Source organism: Lycium ferocissimum, chromosome 8, assembly GCF_029784015.1.
Source record: "Lycium ferocissimum isolate CSIRO_LF1 chromosome 8, AGI_CSIRO_Lferr_CH_V1, whole genome shotgun sequence".
Taxonomy (NCBI): Eukaryota; Viridiplantae; Streptophyta; class Magnoliopsida; order Solanales; family Solanaceae; genus Lycium; species Lycium ferocissimum.
In genome coordinates this window covers 8,171,834-8,189,160 of record NC_081349.1, presented here as the reverse complement: position 1 = coordinate 8,189,160, position 17,327 = coordinate 8,171,834, and the positions used below count along the sequence as shown (strand labels likewise).

The following is a 17,327-nucleotide window of genomic DNA, read 5'->3' as shown; positions in this document are numbered from 1 at the left end:
TTAGCCCTACCCATTATAATATATGTGCTCAATACTAATTACTCCATAGGTCCAATAGATTAGTACCTCATGGCCCTGCCCATTATAATTTTAATTTCAATATAAAATTTTCTACCAAATTAAATATAATAGAGTTTGTAAAGTTGTACTCCCTCCGTCTCAAAATATTTGTCGTACTTTTCATTTACACGCCCATTAAGAAAGCATTTATAAGGGTAGTAATTTGACTATTTTACCCTTAACATATTTCATCATTTAATCTCTTCTCAATAAATGTTTACTCCATCAATAATGAGAACCTCTTTAATGTTGCTAATTAATACAAGGGTAAAATAGGAAAAAATATTTTGAGACGGAGGTAGTAGTTTAATTCACTACTTTAAGAATAAGGCAGCTTCCAATGAAACATAAGGAATAATGTAGAACTAAACTATTTGACTTGATACCTTTTGGTTCAGCGGTAACAACTCTTTGCTATTATTCGGTCTCATATTATACTAAGACACGTAACTTGGTAACTAGGCACGTGAATTTTGTTACTAATAAGCTTGTCTTAAAGCCTCAAAAGTTGAAACCGAAAATCCGAACACATTAACCCAAAACCGAACTTAAAAAAATCCAATACGAGCTTATTTGAATTGGATTTTGATGGTAGCTTCTTCATCTGAAAATCCAACGCAACATAATAGTGTTGCTTTCAGCACAATCTAAAATTGTAAGCTTATAAAGCCCCTTGGTATATGGTGCAAGCAACAAAGAAGTGGAAAGTAGAATTTTGAAAAAATGGCGGGATCAGAATATTCAGGGGCAGCACCAATAGCGTCATCAATGTCAATGACGAGCGTAACAAAGGAGGAGTGGGAAGTTGAATACGCTCGTTTCATTCAGTGTCCAGCTTTTCCTCCTCAGTACTCGTCTCTGGTCTCTCTCCGTAAAGGCGGCAAATGGATCTCATCTTCCTCTCTCCTTTCTCTCAAACTCCGTAGCACCAATACCTTTGGGGGTTTCATTCTCGTCCTCTCTCTCCGTCATCGAATCCTTGTGAGAATTCTCCTTTTTCCATTCATATAAACGTACAAATTACAATTTTAATGTTATTTTCCCCTGTTTGTGAATTTCTGATGTTAAATTTTTGTTTTCAACTTGATGTGGCTTTGAATTTCATAGTCAAGTTTAATAAGTGATTTTATGATTTGATCTGATTGTCGCTGTTTCATCCTCGTCCTCGCTGTCTGTGACAGAATCCTTGTGAGCACTTACTATTCTCCTTTTTGCATTGATATATTTGTCGGCTGACTGATGAATTTGAATCAGAAAACGCTACATATTACAATTTGAATGTCATTTTTTTTTTTTTACTGTTTGTGAATTTGTGATGTAATTTTTTGTTTTAATTTGATGTGGCTGTGATTTACAGTTAAGTTTACGATTCTCCTTTTGGATTGATATATTTGTCGACTGAGTTACTCAAGGATGAAGTTGGATTAGAAAACGTATAAATTACAATTTGAATTTTATTTTCCATTGATTGTGAACTTTGTGAAGTGAAATTTTGTTTCAATTTGATGTGACTTTGATTTCATAGTTAGATTTAGTTTGGAAATACTTGATTTTATGATTTCATATCATTCTCGCTGCTTTAGTTTTGTTTTCGTGTTTCTTTTTTGGATTGATAGAATGTGTTTGCTGATGATGTTGAAATCGAAATGAAAAGGCATGACTTCTGAATTTGAATGTTAGTTGTTGCTGATTGTGAATTTATGATGCAAATTTTTTTAAAAAAAAAAATTAATGAAAGCTTTTAGTTAATATAGCAGAAGCTAATTTTAGTTTGAATTTGTTGATTCTCAGATCTTATGATTTGATGAATTCTGAAGGATCTAGTTTAATTCGAAAATAAACATGCATAATTTTCGAGTTCCAATGTTATTTTCCATGGTTGTGATATTTATGGTTGATTGTTTTTTTAAAACTTCATGTAGCTTAGTGTTGCAGAGTCAATTTTTGCTTGAAATTGTTTACACTGAGTGATCTCACTTTAACTGTGTTGGAGAACTGGTATTGATTTTTTTGAATGCAAAAGTTGTGTTCTGGATTTGTTTAAAAGTGGCCAAGATAATCACCGCAATTGCTTTAATCAAAGCAATTTCTTCGTGTCATTATCGGCAAACCAACAAGGTGTCTTTTCCCAGGAGGGAAATTTATCATAGATTCTAAATATTTTTCACTTTATTTGGAATTTATGGGCTTGGAGTTGAAGATGAAGTTGTGAGTGGGGATACCCTTTTCAAAGAATATTTGGAATAGTGTTGGTGCTTCAATATACTTAAATACAACTTTAAAAGTGAAAAGTGAGTTGGAAAACATGTTATAAGCTGTTTTCCAAATTTGAAAGACAACTTCAAGTTGGATTTAAAATTTTCATGATCAAACACTGATTTTCAAATAGAGTGGAAAATTATTCCAAACGGGTCTTATAGCTGATCCTGAAAATATCACGGGCACAGAGAAATCCGGAAGCAATGCCAGTTTTTCCTTACACAATGGTGGCCTAGTGATTTCTTGGTAACTAGTTCTCTGTTTGGTAGCATAAGATGTGACATAGTTGTTGCACCTTGTGAGATAAACTGGTCTTACACAGCTTGAAGAGCTTTTCACACAGAGCACGAGCATTAGTCTTGTGCATCATCAGTTCTGCTTTTTCATAGCCGTCTCATAGTTCTGCAAGCAAAAGGATGTCACTTGCTGTGGTTCCTAAACTCTTAAAACAATGTGACAGTAGCAAGTTTTCTGCCTGAGAAGCTGACAGAGAAGTCCCATGCTTCTGACTTTTTTCTGGTTTGATTATTTACTTCTTGCAGGAAGAGCATTACATTTCACGGTTGATGTTCTCGTGGCCTCAGGTCTCATGTGTATCTGGTTTTCCAGCAAGGGGAAGTAGAGCTGTCCTCGTTAGTTATAGGGATTCTGTTGGCCAGGTGAGCATAAGCCTTCTTGAAGTCATAGCGAGTTTTAAGTCTTTAAACCCCTATTCATTTCAGCTGAAACTTCTTCTTTCTAGGAAAATTATACTGTAGAGAAATAATGAGATTAAGAATAGCATTAAGATGAAAGTGCTATAGAGAAGTAAAACCTCAAAGAAGTGAAGTGAGCAATGGATGAAGTTAAAAAAAAGCAAAGGAGAAAGGCAAATATTTGTGAAGTATTGCATGGAATAAACTTGAATTAGCTAGTTTACCACGTCTATTAGTTATTCTAGTAAGATAATTTTCCTCAGCAGGTCTCTTTAGGTGCATAACTTGAAGTTTCAATACAATAACATGGGAGTGGTGATATCCTTCGCTTTAGAATTTGAACCATCTCAGATTTAGACTCTGTAACTTGAGTATTGCATTTTATCCAAGCTCTCTACCATTTGGTACTTAAGATAATAGACAGTTCTTCAGAAAGTAGTCAAGCACATATCCTGGGCAGTTCAGTTCACGAAACTGTTATAGGCGTCCAAATGTTCACTCAAGCTTCCTAGCTGTAATGTGTGCTTTAACTTGCAAATTTAGGATATTATTCTATTGAGGCTTTGTCATATTGGACAGCTCAAAGTGGATATGATGATGGTCGAGGCTTCTTATCTCCTAATCCTTATACCGGGAATTATGTGTGAAGGTTCTACGGATAACCCCATAAATGTAGACTTCAATTGGCCTTTTGTTTTTGCAGATTCAGAAATTTGTCCTGCGGTTTTTGACAATCTACGAGATAGAAAATTTCATGAATGTTTTAAAGGTACTTAAATCGCTCTGAGTTGCTTTATCTTGAGTTTTTTTCAGACAGTGGGTTTTGTTTCGTAAAAAATATACAGCTTTCTTCCTTCCCATGCTTTTCATATGTGACATTCTTAGGAAAAGTTGGACAATGCAAGCCCTCAAGCTCTTCGATGTGATGACTTTGATTCAGTATTATCTTCTCAATCTGAGTTTATTCCTTTGGATGGAGCTTCACACTGGTGACGCATCCTCCCATCTCAAGATGTGTTGAACATACCATTTTACGTTATTAAAGTATAATTTACTGAAGGTATGATTTTCTCAGGGACAACATAGGATGGGGATGTGCAGCTTCAGGTGACTCTACTCCTCATCATATGCCCCTGACCTTGGCACCTGAATTTTCTCAAGATTTGCATACAGAGGAAATGAAACTAAGTCGCGAAGCTGAGGATATTGTTTCAGCTTTTCCTCCCAGTTTCACATCCTTCTTGATGAACTGCTGCCCTGAAGTTGATCAAGGTGGTTCACATCAGTTAACTTGTCATGAAGTTCTCTACTTTCTGATCAAAACTAACACCATTAATAATTGTTAACGATCGCAGCTGCTGCACAGTCAAGTATGACGAAGGAGGTTGACCTTAAAGACCAAATTGCGGTATTATTTCTGTTTCGATCAACTAACATTCTGCTTTCTGAAAATTTTAAATGGCTGGCTGGCTCATACTTAGAGTGAACTGTGTTACATTGCATGATCCACCTGCTTGATTGTCTTGCAGAAATATCTAGAGGACTCTTCATTCCTAGGTATGTCTTTAAATACTAATGCCCCATTTCCAGGTTTTGATGGTGGAGCATGCACATCACTTTGATAGTTCTTCCTTTTTTTTGTTTTTTTTAACTTAATTATTACTTCCTTTTACTGGATCGGAAAGCCTTCAAATCACTATTCTTGAAGTTGACCACTATTTAGACCATGGTAAAAATTGTTCCTAAGTAATTTCTACACAAGTTGTAAATACAATAACTCACGGTTTAATGAAGCAGACACATGCAGATCTGGTTTCACTGATTTAGAGTACTAATCCGAATAATTCCTGATATTGACAGATATGCTAGTCAAAGTTGATAAAATCTTCCGTGAATTGGGAGATAATACAGTACTGTAGCTGCACCAAGAGGTTGACATATACACAAATCATAGCTTGGTTTCCTTTTACTTCTTCAAACGCGGGAGTTCCTTTCATTTTGTTTCGCAATTTGCTCATAAACTACATCAAAACAAAGCAAGCAGTTGTAATTTGTACAGGACGCTTTTTCCCTGCATTGTCAGTTTGAAGCAATTCGATTAGCTATCTCAAGTAGAATGGAAAAGTACAAAATTGTGATTTCATTTCAGACAAAAATTTGCTTTGTACATAATGTTTAATTTGTTGCAGATGAGCAACCTACACCTCTCATGCTCCATCTGTATGTTATATTAGTCCTATGAGCTTCAAAGTAAAACTTGGTAAATTAAGAGGGGGGGGGGGGGGAGAGGGGGGGGGGTGGGGGGGTGGAGAAGATAAGAAGTGAAGAACCAATTCAATATTTTGATGCATGTTAGAGACTTATATCCAGTTTTCAGTTGACAGCCCGGCATTGTTTCCTGATCTGCCCCTGGTCTCCTGTGAGCACTTGTATTGAAGCCAACTTGTTCATGGCCTTGCCCAACTTATTGAACCAGCCCATTTCATCTTCGCCAAACTTCTGGATATAGTCCTTTGTTCTGGGATCTTCACTCAAAAGCACATCTGATTCAAGTAATCCTCTCTTCCCCGCCAGCTGCTTGTAGTAAATGGAATCCATCTTGTACTGTGTGGTGGTATCAAAAGCTATTGTACTCATTGGGTTTGTACATGTGAATCTCATAACTCCAGCGAGCCTTGTATCTACCAAAGCAGCCTTCTGCGGAGTATCCAATCTGTAAAGGAAGCTGAAACAATGGGCTACTCCAATGGAGTGGGCACCAATTAGGACTACCAAATCCTCTTCATTCAGGCCTTTCTTTTTAAACAGTTCAATCATCGTATCCACTGTAAAATCAGGAAGTGGGAGGTTGCCGAGAACATTTGCTTCAAGGGATTCCATTCCATCACGACGTCCACCAGGAACGTCGTAGTGAGGGACACCTGATACAACAAAGGCATCCCTTGACAAATATGCCAAAAGATCAGCGCATGAGACTATGCCAGGGCATTCGGCCTCAAGCTCGACCTTGATCTCGTCAATGAGGTCAAATCCCCTAACTGTTGGACCATTGGAGTTAGCGAGCTTCTCTACCCTTGCACCACTTGGTGTCTGGTCTAAGAATAGTGACGCATCACATCCCTGTGCATTACATAAGTGGATTTTCATTAGACTTGAGGTTTCTTTTGGTTGTCAAGAAAGCATGGGAAAACCTATTTCCTGAGAAAGAAAGTGGTGTAAAAGGGAAGTTGTAAATGTTTGGTGAATACAGAAGAAAAAAATTCAAGATGTAGGGTGTGTTAGGTATGGAGGAAAATATTTTTCGGAAAATGTTTTTCAATTTTTCCATGTTCGTTCGGTCAAAAATTTTGAAAAACATTTTCTTAGGAAAAAAGAAATTAAAAAAAGTTTTTTAAAATGACTTTAATAAAAGTAGGAAAACCTCATAAGTGTATTCCATAACCACCCAACTCACCGCCCAACCACTCCCACCCCCACCCGCAATCAAACCCCACCCCTACGCCACTCCCAACCCCACCCCATCCTCACCCCACCCATCCCTGCCCCACCCCAACCCCCTCCAAAAAAAAAAAAAAATTAATTTTGTTTTGAAAAAAAAGTTTTGAATTTTTGCTTTTGTTTTTTGCACCACCCCACCCCACTCCTACCCCACACCCTCCAAAAAAAAATTAATTTTGTTTTGAAAAAAATGTTTTGAATTTTTTTTTTTTTGTGTTTTGCACCACCTCACCCCACGCCTGCCCCACCCACCCCCACCCCACCCCTTCCCAAAAAAAAAATAATTTTGTTTTGAAAAAAAAGTTTTGAATTTTTTTTTTTTGCACCACCCCACCCCACCCCCTTCCAAAAAAAATTAATTTTGTTTTGAAAAAAAAGTTTTGAATTTTTTTTTGGTTTTTTGCATCACCCCACCCCACCTCACCCCCACCCCCCCCCCCCCCCCCCAAAAAAAAAAATTAATTTTGTTTTGAAAAAAAAAAGTTTTGAATTTTTTTTTGGTTTTTTGCCCCGCCCCCCACGCACCCTTTCCCGATAGCCCACCACCCCCTCCAAAAAAATTAAGGGTGGGGGGTGGGTGGTTGTGGGGGTTGGTGTGGTATGGGTCCACACCGGAGGGGGAGGAGGATGTGACGGTTTAGAAAATCTAGAAAAAAATTAAATACTTAAAAAAAAAAATTGGGAGTGCGGGGGGGGGGGGGGGGGGGGGGGGCGGGTGGGATTGGGGTGGAGTTGTGGGGCTTGTGGGTATTTTTCTCGAAAAATATTTTTTTCTACCAATCAAACGAACATGAGAAAATAAGTAAGAAATTCACTTATTTTCCGCTACCCAAACGAACATGAGAAAATAAGTAGAAATTCACTTATTTTCCGGGAAAACATTTTCCTTCATACCGAACACACCCTTAGTGGAGTTAGTCAGCCTTTTCCTATAATTCTTGCAAGAATACTTTCTGTGAAAATTTTCTGTTGCTAATTGTGTGGAGTATAGTATCAAGCAGTACATTTTTTTCTCCCAAGTTGCACATTTCTCTCGACAATGAAACCAACCCAAACGATCTCAACCACCAAAAGATATAAAGCAGGGGCGGATGCAGCCATTGCCCAGGGTGTTCACCCGAACACCCTGGGCAAAAAATTATAGTGTATATTTAGAGTAAATTTTCTGTGTTTATGTACATATATTTTTGAACACCCTGAACAAATACAAAACACTAGCTCAAGTGATTCAGTTGTTTTTTCCGAACACCCTGAATGAAAATTCTAGATTTGCCACTGATAAAGCTTGTAAAGAAAATTTGAGGTTAACCATGTATGTTTGTTAGAGTTTCCTGTAAAGATTATTGTAGAATTTGCATACTGAGGTAAGGACTGAAGACTTACATTGACGAAGCAATCATGCAACAGAAGGCGGGGAATTGGAGCAGCAATGCTGGAATCATTCGCAAAAGCTCTTACCATGCCTGCCTTAATAATTTTCTCAGCATTTGGGCAAGTTTCATCGTAAAATCCCACTTCCAATCCGGCACGTTTGCGATGCTCTTTAATTTCTTTTGGTGTTGGATGGTCCTGTTGAGGAGCTGGCTGTACAGGCACAGCTGTTTGTGGGTCTGATGGACTAGGTGTTAGAGGTGCGCCCCCATATCCTATTGTCACAGGCGTTTGAGTTGCTCCCGGATATACTTCAGGCACATTTGTAGGTGTTTGATTAACTGGCACAGGGTTAGGTGTAGGTGTTGGATCAACAGGCACAGGTGTAGGTGTAGGTGTTGGATCGACAGGCACAGGCGTTGGAGTTACAGGTGCAGCCTCTTCTTCAGGTTGGCTTTCTTCAGTGATCTCATTATCAAGAATTTTTTCCCACAGATCATGTTGTTCCTTTGCCTTTTTCTTTAATGCCTTTTTAAGTTTTTTCACCTTTTCACTCACATGAGCTACATTATTAACATGGATCGGCACATCATTTTTATCAGACTCGTTTGCTAGTTGAACTTCAGGAAGATGATCTACAAATGCTGAGGCCAGCGAAGGGAGGATAATGCAAATAAGAAAGAAACCAGCGAAAATCCTCGCCTTCGCTGCCATCCTTCCAGAGCATTGATGGTTATTGATGAAAAATATTTGGCATTTATAAGCCTGTAGACTTTTGAGAGGGAAGAACTTGAGGCTATCATTGTTAATAGCCCGTAAACGTTAAAGTCTTTAGGTAGTTATTTAATTTTTGGTTGGACTAATAATCTCACCCCTCAAAATAAGGGGGGCCTTTCTAGCCTATCTAACTACTTCATGTTTTCTTACTTTTCTCTTTTTCCTAGTTGCTAGGAGAACAAGTGATATAACTTTTAGTATGTGTTTGCGTTAATTTTGATGTTTATATATAGGTTTTATTATTTGGCCTGCATAGTGCAGCCAAAAAAAATTGTATAAAAACAAGCTAAGGTCTCGTTGCATTCGAAAAATCACGCACATTCCTTTTCTAGGAGTAATATATATAAGGAGATGCAACTTCTTATTCTTCAAAATCTCACAAGAAAAGACATCAAAGCAATAGCTATGGCTTCTCGGTATGCATTACTAGTACCTCTAGTTTTACTCTTTCCTCAATTGTTTACATCGTTAAGGAATTTGCGTGACGTCAAATCAAGAGCTGCAACTCTTTGCTTTACCAGCACAATGGTTGGTTCGGATTTTTTAAAAAGTCACCAAACAAGACTACCTAGTCACAGTATTAGCTCTGCAAATATGTTCGGGTTTTAAAATTTATACAGCAGCCTAGCGACGCAAACCAATAAAATTGGAACGTTGGAGGAGAAGAGGAAGTTATATAGTTTTTCAATCCTTCGGGATTTTCTGGGTTACTTATACAGTACAACAATTTGTTTTCAGTTATTGTAGATTTTTCTAAAATTGGTGATGTTTTTTTTTCGGAATAGTCTTGATACAAAACATATAACTTTTATTTCCTTTAAATATTTCTTTAGTCCTAGTAAGCTATACAATTATATAATTAAGGTGTTTCTTAAGAAAATAACACAAAATGTGAGAAGAGTGATGACATTGTATTAAAATATTCAACAAAAGCTAATATAATCGGTTAAAATAAATATTGCTAATTAACAAGCCATAAAAGAAAATGACCATAATCTAAAAATACTAAGTCATGCTAAAATAAGTATTAATTATATAGACACAACAAAAGAAAAACTTAATTTGTATTTTTTTGCGGAATACCTCTCTAAATCAATTATGCAAGAACTAAAGTTATTAGAAATCCCACCAACATTATTGTCATTTCTAGTGATAAATTGAATTTCTTTTGTTAGGATTAGTGTTGAGTTGGTTTTGGTTTGGACTCTATTTGAGTTACTAACATTCATAGGATATAAAACTCGTTATTGATTCGAAATGATTCGTTCTCCACTTGCTCACGAATCCAATGATTCCGACGTCAATGTGTTTTGTTCTTACGGAATAATATGATAATAGATAAAAAAATTCGAAAAAATTTAAGAAATATTTATAGAATACTTTAAAAATAAATATTTTTATGTATAAAATATTTTAAAATTGAATACATGTAATGTCGGGTTGGTTTTGGTTCAGGAATAAGGTTTGACTTTTTTTAGTTAAAACCAAAACCAAACCAATTATGTACTTTTCTCGTGACAAATAAAGCTTCTTTTCATCTTCATTATGCCCACCAAACCCAAGTCAAACCAATCCGTTTCTTCAACTAGTCGGAAGCATTTTTCTACAATTAACATATCATCCACATATAAAGTGATGATGTTTATCGAAAATCTTTTTAGTCGCGGATTCGAAGGTTTAGTCGGTTCCCATAAATCCCGCTTACTTTGCAGACACCTTCTTAAGTTTGCATACAAGATTTTCTTTACCTTTGCCTTAAAGCCCTAGTTGTTCCATTACTCTTTTCCTCAATTGTTTACACCAAGTTAAGGAACTTTGCGAAATATTTCGGCTTGCCCTTAACAACTCAATTGTCTCAAATTTACCCTTTTCCTTGCTCGGATCAAATCAAGAGCTGCAACTCTTTGCTTTACCAGCACAATGGTCTCAATGAAGACCAAATCGCGACATTTTACTTTGTCAACAGATCACACATAAAGCCAATTAGTCAATCGGGAGGGAAACAAGACTACCTAGTCACAGTACCTTGTTCTTGCAAATATGTTAACGGTACCATTGGATACTTCTACGATACAGTTTATACGTTGCAGCCTAGCGACACATTTGCTAATGTTTCGCGACAAATTTATAGCGGCCAAGCTTGGAACGTTGGAGGAGAAGAGAGAAGTTATATAGTTGGAGATGAAATTACCATCCATCTCTTGTGTGGATGTGGAGAAAAGGCTGTAGTTACTTATACGGTACAACAATTTGATACTTTATCAGTTATTGTAGATCTTCTTTCATCTAAAATTGGTGATGTAGAAAAGCTAAATCCTTTTTTGGGTCAACATCCACGGTTCCTTGATGTGGGTTGGGTGTTGTATGTCCCCATGGAAAGAAGTTGAAGTTCTATGCACAATTCAAGGAACTTGATGTCATTTCCTTTGAGAGTTTTCAATTTTAGTTATGATTTTTACCTTATTATTACTATGTAGCCGAGCTATCTTTGTCTGACCACTCTTGATAAACTTGTGGACGAAGGCTCACTTTCAACAACAAAAGTATAGGTCGACAAACTAAAAATCTCAAACTCCATTATTTGCTTTTCAATTTCGAAGAAATTCAAGGTCATGCTTGAGAATTATAAGGAAATTTTCATGTAACTTTATTTAAAGAAATATTTAATAAATCTGCTTAGTCATAGACCAATTTCTGAACAACTTGACTCCATGACACTGAATGTTGTCTCATAAAAATGAATGAAGAATTATAAGAAGAAAATATGTATATATTGAAAGTATTAATAAATCAAATGAAAGTTGGACAAAATGCATGGTCACCCACGTTTAATGTAGAGCAAGGAACACAGTAAAATTTGATGATATATGATCACTTGATTGCATGTTTATCGATTCAAGAATTTTCTAAACTGGGACAAATTTTCATATAAAAAGTTACATACATGTTATGAATTTTTCTTGCTCATATTTATGATAAAGAATCATTAGTATAAAATAAAAAAATAAAAAATCTTATTCAAAAAGCTAACATTCCTATATATCTTTCAGACTAGAAGAATTAAGCCCATGCTTAGCGAACGGTTTGTACTATTTTTTCTTGAATATTTTTATTTGTTAATTTGTTGTTTTTAAATATCGACAAATTTATTGTAACTCGGACATCCCTTTTCCTAATGTAATCAAACAAATTGCCATGATATCAAGTTATCACTGCAACTACTTTCGTGAAGACAAATTTCCCTAAAACAACAAAACTCAGCATTATAAAAATAAAAAAATAAAAAAATAAAAAATCTTATTCAAAAAGCTAGCATTCGTATATATCTTCTATACTCGTTTGTCTCACCAAAAGACCAAAACAGAAGGAAAAATAAGATGCTTGCATTTGATGACAAAGAGAACCCATGATGAGTATGAAAATCTCAACATTTACTATTACACGCATCTACTTTAACTGCCCACAACAATCCTTCATATTTTCTAGTAAAAGGATGTGCAACTGTAAATACCTCTTGGAGGTTAAGTAAAATTATACATATGTAATTCACAGCAGATTACATTTTATGAGGGTTGTACAAGTTTGTTTCTTACTTTTACATGAAATAACACCACATTAAATATGAAAGCATAGCCGATGGTCTATTTTCTATCATTTCCGTCACCAGCCCAATCAACGTCTGTGTAACCTCTCAGGAGTAAATCAAATCCATTATAGCATAGTGAATAATTTGTAGTTTCCTTTAGATCTCGGAAAATACTCTTCAATGCGTTCCAAGGATCTCTTGCAGGATTGGATTGGTACCTACTAACCAGACGTACGGCATAACAAATGTCTAAGTGAGTACACATCATAACGTACCTCAAGCTCCAGACATCACTTGAATATGGAACTCGAGACATGTCTTCCTTTTATTTTTCAATCTTTGGACACATTTCAAGGCTTAAATTTTCACCTATCGCTATAGGAGTATCCATGGATTTGCAACTATTCATTCGGAAGCATTACATAATTTTCTTTATATAAGTTTCCTGAGATAAACTCAAAAACTTTTTGAAAAAAATTCTTTGGATCTTAACTCCAAGTATATAGTCTGCTTATCCTTCATGTCAAATGACCTTGAAAGCCATGACTTGATAGTTTTCAGATACTCCAAATGATTTCCAACCAATAAAATATCATCCACGTAGAGAGAAAGAATTACAAAAATTTAGTTGGACTTCTTCACATAGAAGCAATGGTTTTCATCGACCATGATGAAATCATATGAAATCACCTCCTTATGAAATCTCAAATACCACTTCCTTGAAGACTGCTTAAGGCCATAAATAGATCTTTTCATTTTACAAACTTTCATTTCTTGGCCTTTAACGACAAAACCTACAGGTTGTTCCATGTAGATTTTCTCGTTTAGTTCTCCATTGAGAAAATCTGTCTTCATGTTCATTTGGTCTAATTCTAGATCCAAGCATGCAACAATAGTCAAAAGTCAATGAATTGAGGTAAACTTCACAACTAGTGAAAAGATTTCCTCATAATCTATTCCAACTTTGCTTTTTGAGTAAAAACTTTTGCCACCAATCGTGCCTTGTAGTACTCCCAAAAGAATGACACCTTTTCCAAGCCACCAATTGTGCCTTGGAAAATCATTTTCTAGAAATGTACATCTCATGATTCAATTTCAGTAATACTTCCATCCTCCAATTCACCAACAAACACATACCCTTTGGAGCGTTCGGAGCATCTTATAAAGATACATTTCTTCACTTTTGGACTCAGTTTTCCAAACCTGCCAAAACGATCTTTACATATGCAGCACAACCCCAAGTTCGTAGAGCATCTTGCTCTCGTAATATATCACATCTTACGACTCTAGATGTTGTATATCTCAGTGCTTAGTTTCTCACCCTTGTTTAAGTCAGCAATGATGCTTTTAGATGCTATATCTTTTAAATGACACAATTAAACAAGTTTACTCATCAATAATGCATGTGGTATATACATTCAAGTAAATTAATTCTCACAATGTACATGTGGTATATAAACTCAAGTAAATTAATTCCCACAATGATGTCTTTCATGTTTAGTGTAGAATCAAAACATCACGTAGTTTCCGATCATCATCTACATTCCAAACGTTTAATCAAAATGAAAATAATTCTTAGTGTGTATTATATTAAATGACTTTCAATTAAGTCTCAACCCATTTTAAAAAAATAAACAGAATATAAAGGAAGGAGAGTCAAACAATGTAATGCTATATATTGAAAATAAATTCATAATAAAAAATTACAAGTCCGCAAGGACATAAGCTCAAGTATTCGAACATACACTATAAAGGTTGACTTGCCCGAAGCTCGTGATAAATATCAATTAATTTATCACCCCAAGGTTCTCAGAGAGAGGCTGTTAAAATTGCTAAAGCTTCTCGATCTGTGATTACAATAAAATTAGTTAGTGCAACTCATTTTAACTGAAAAAGGTGAACTTGTTCGGGCACTGAAGCATTTGGAGACATTTTGAAAATATTAAACTCCCTGGATTTCTTCTCTCCTTCCTTCGTATAGCCCTTTGATCCCTTAACAAATCTCTCATCTCCCTCGGGACATCATTCCTTATGACTTCGGGAATACATCGTACGATGACGCACTCTTCTACGATGTCCCTTTGCTCGAATTCGAAAACTTCCATTTGGAGTACTTCGAGCTTGTCCCTGTCCAGCCATGTCTGAAAGAGGAACAAGGAAAAAATAAGAATGACAATATCATTCAATGTGACAACATATGTCACAATTACTTGTATAAGACAAAATTCTGTTTAAGAGTCATAAGGCTAAACAAATTTAATTACTAATAGGACGAATAAGACTTGGCGTAAATCCTTTCACTTCATTGTTCATATAACTTCAAAAAATCATATCTCACTCGTTTTAAGTCAGTTTAACATGAATAATATATCAACGGAAATCCTATAACGAGTACTTTCTGAAATTATATACCACACTCTGTAAATCTAAACATGTAATTTTCAAAAATCAAATTACAGAACACAATTTTTCAGAAAACTATTACAATTCATCATAACTTCAAAAATTCATCTCACCCGTTTTAGCCAGTTTTTAATGGATAATATATAGTTTTTAATGGATAATATTAATGGAAAGCTCTGAACAAGTAGATTATGAAAAATATATTTATGTCGAAATTTCAAACGTATGACACACAAAAAGCAATTTTCAGTACTTTTTTTTTAAAAAAAAAAAAAAAAACTGTAGAAAAATCAAATTTCTACAAAATGATAATATTGATCATAGAATCATCATGACTTCTCTTTTCTTTTATGCACACCACAATCATTAAAAAAACAGGTTTCATACAAATAACAAAAGAAATTTGAACGCAAAAGTTTATCCAACAAAAATAGTTATTTGCGGTGTCATAATTATGCCTCACATTTGGGTTCAATAGTTACTCTTTTTCTCAAAGAATGAGAAAAAATCTAATATGTCAAGCCAACATATAATAGTTGTGAGGCCTCTATGTTGTGACTTAAAAAACCGTAAAAATAGTGACAAGATTTTGAGTCCCATAAGAACTCAGAGTCAAAACAACGAAGTCACAAAATCTAATCTGTTTTCTACCCATCTCCAAAAAGATAATTCACTTCTCACACTTAATAAAAAACAGTTGTCACATAAATACAGCATATTCACGAGACACTGACAATGTATTCTTGAAACTCTCGTTTTCATTCTTAATATAATTTAAGAAGAAAAGAATACAATCAAGAAGAGCAAACGTCTATCCGAAACATAACTGTTTTTCGTGAAAGAAAGAAGAGAATAGAAAACAAAAATAATTGCTCAAGATCAACTTCGTCTCTCTAGGACACGTAGTTCTGTTCATGACTAGATATTGTTTTTGTCTGTATGTTCTTTGGGGGGATTTTAGAAGAAGAGAATCTGTTGTAGTTTTAGGAGAATAGAGTTCTTTTTTCCTTTTAAAAAAGGAAGCAGTTACAGGAAGTTTTTTCCTGAATGATTACATCCCATGTACAAATAGTGTGGGAGTTATAGTGTAGGGTAATTCTTAGTAACTTCCTGTAGATTTATCTCTTCTAAACAGGTCAGATCGGATCAGTCCACACAGGTGACCCATGATCCAAACTCAAAATCCAACAGTATCTTACTAAAGAGTACTTAATTTCAATTAGTTTTGACGTGGGGACTGATTTTCAATTAACAATAGTAAAAACGACTATTTGACAAAATCATCCAAATTATTACAAAAGTAATGCTACTAGCCGCTTTTCAGTTATTCTTTTTAAAAAATAACTATTATCTAGAAATTTCAAGTTCGACAAATAGAACTCTGAAACTTGACTGAAAAGTGGCTATTTTATTAATTTTTTCCAATTTATTTGAACAGAGGAGACCATAAAAGCCCAACAACAATAGCTTGTTTACAAACATTTTTTTGCGCGGAGTGCCCTTCTTTTGGGGTGGTCTTTAAATTTTACCCCTCATATTTGAAATCTTTAAAATTTGCCCCTTTTTAACACCCATAGGTTCCAGGGAAGTTCGAACCCACGCGCAAGCAAAAATTTAAAAAAATTCGCAAGGCAAAGTTTAAATTTCGCGTGTATCTTTGGACAAGCATACTTTTGTTAAGGAATTACCAAAGTTATGCCGACTCGACATACTCATGCCTTATGGGCAGACTTGGCATAAGTATGCACGGTCCGTGCATAACTTTGATAATTCTTCACAAAGTTATCCGGCTATTTTTAATGGGCAAAGTTTCTTCATCACAACACTTGCACATAACACCGGCATAACTTTGTGAATGAATTATCAAAGTTATATAAGCACAATCACATTGGTAGCATACTTATGCAATGTTGAAACACCATAAGGCATAAGTATTCAAGCAAAAAAATCAAGCTTTTTCATATAATTTTTAACTACATGCCCATCCAAGAATTAAAATAACCATCCAATATCCAAACTTAACAATATTAACATAGTATACGATCCACTTTATCCATACAACCTCATCATGAATTGCGTTTGCACCAAAGATGATCCTGTACCATTTCCACCAAAGACAAGAGCATGTTTATTCCCGTCAAGAAGTAAATCTTAGATAAAGCTTCACAATAATTACGTGTAAGTAAGCTAGCTATAGATGGTCTTCATCACACCTAATTGCTATCCACAATGTCTAAAAACTTTAGGTCCTCCACGTGATACACCTAGCAAGCTTCCACAAGAATGATGAATATTTTGAACCACTTAAACACGGGATAATCGGTAACAAAACATGCTATGACTTATCACTCAAATATTTATTTCAGTTGACCAGATTCTCCAAGAACTTAATAATTTGTCTTTTGATAATTCCTTCACAAATTGGTCAAATCCTACTCTTGACATAGTAGGGGATCCACTTTATCCAAACTTTTATGGGATCGTGATAACTTTTGTGAAGGAATTATCAAAGTTATCGGATCCGAGATACTTATGCCAAGTCCCATTATGGTGCATAAGTATGCATCGGGTCCCATAACTTTGGTAATTCCTTAACAAAGTATGTCGGTCGTTGGCCATATAGCTAAATTTAAATCGCTTTGTGAATTTTTTTTTAAAATTTTGATCGCGCGTGGGTT

At 35.3% G+C, this 17,327-nt stretch overlaps 2 protein-coding genes across 2 annotated transcripts; one reads left to right on the top strand and one right to left on the bottom strand.

Moving 5' to 3' along the window:
- The first annotated feature begins 623 nt into the window (after nucleotides 1-623).
- On the top strand, nucleotides 624-5,312 carry LOC132067168 (protein POOR HOMOLOGOUS SYNAPSIS 1). Its single transcript, XM_059460317.1, has 8 exons — nucleotides 624-1,041; nucleotides 2,862-2,978; nucleotides 3,718-3,783; nucleotides 3,900-4,003; nucleotides 4,090-4,286; nucleotides 4,370-4,422; nucleotides 4,544-4,571; nucleotides 4,875-5,312. Exons 1-8 carry the CDS (start codon nucleotides 784-786, stop codon nucleotides 4,931-4,933), a joined length of 882 nt encoding a protein of 293 aa, XP_059316300.1. The 5' UTR covers nucleotides 624-783; the 3' UTR covers nucleotides 4,934-5,312.
- Nucleotides 5,140-8,641, bottom strand: LOC132067167 (peroxidase 2-like). The gene is made up of 2 exons (XM_059460316.1): nucleotides 7,896-8,641; nucleotides 5,140-6,134 (listed from the first exon to the last, which is right to left on the bottom strand). Exons 1-2 carry the CDS (start codon nucleotides 8,595-8,597, stop codon nucleotides 5,388-5,390), a joined length of 1,449 nt encoding a protein of 482 aa, XP_059316299.1. The 5' UTR covers nucleotides 8,598-8,641; the 3' UTR covers nucleotides 5,140-5,387.
- Between the last annotated feature and the right edge of the window lie 8,686 nt (nucleotides 8,642-17,327).

Bases quoted from the DNA above. Each gene is read 5' to 3' on its own strand.
- LOC132067167 (XM_059460316.1), bottom strand. From the start codon at position 8,597: ATGGCAGCGAAGGCGAGGATTTTCGCTGGTTTCTTTCTTATTTGCATT. The intron at 6,135-7,895 runs GTAAGTCTTCAG...TGTAATGCACAG, and splicing joins TGCATGATTGCTTCGTCAAT to GGATGTGATGCGTCACTATT.
- LOC132067168 (XM_059460317.1), top strand. From the start codon at position 784: ATGGCGGGATCAGAATATTCAGGGGCAGCACCAATAGCGTCATCAATG. The intron at 3,784-3,899 runs GTACTTAAATCG...TGACATTCTTAG, and splicing joins ATTTCATGAATGTTTTAAAG to GAAAAGTTGGACAATGCAAG. The intron at 4,287-4,369 runs GTGGTTCACATC...TAACGATCGCAG, and splicing joins CTGCCCTGAAGTTGATCAAG to CTGCTGCACAGTCAAGTATG.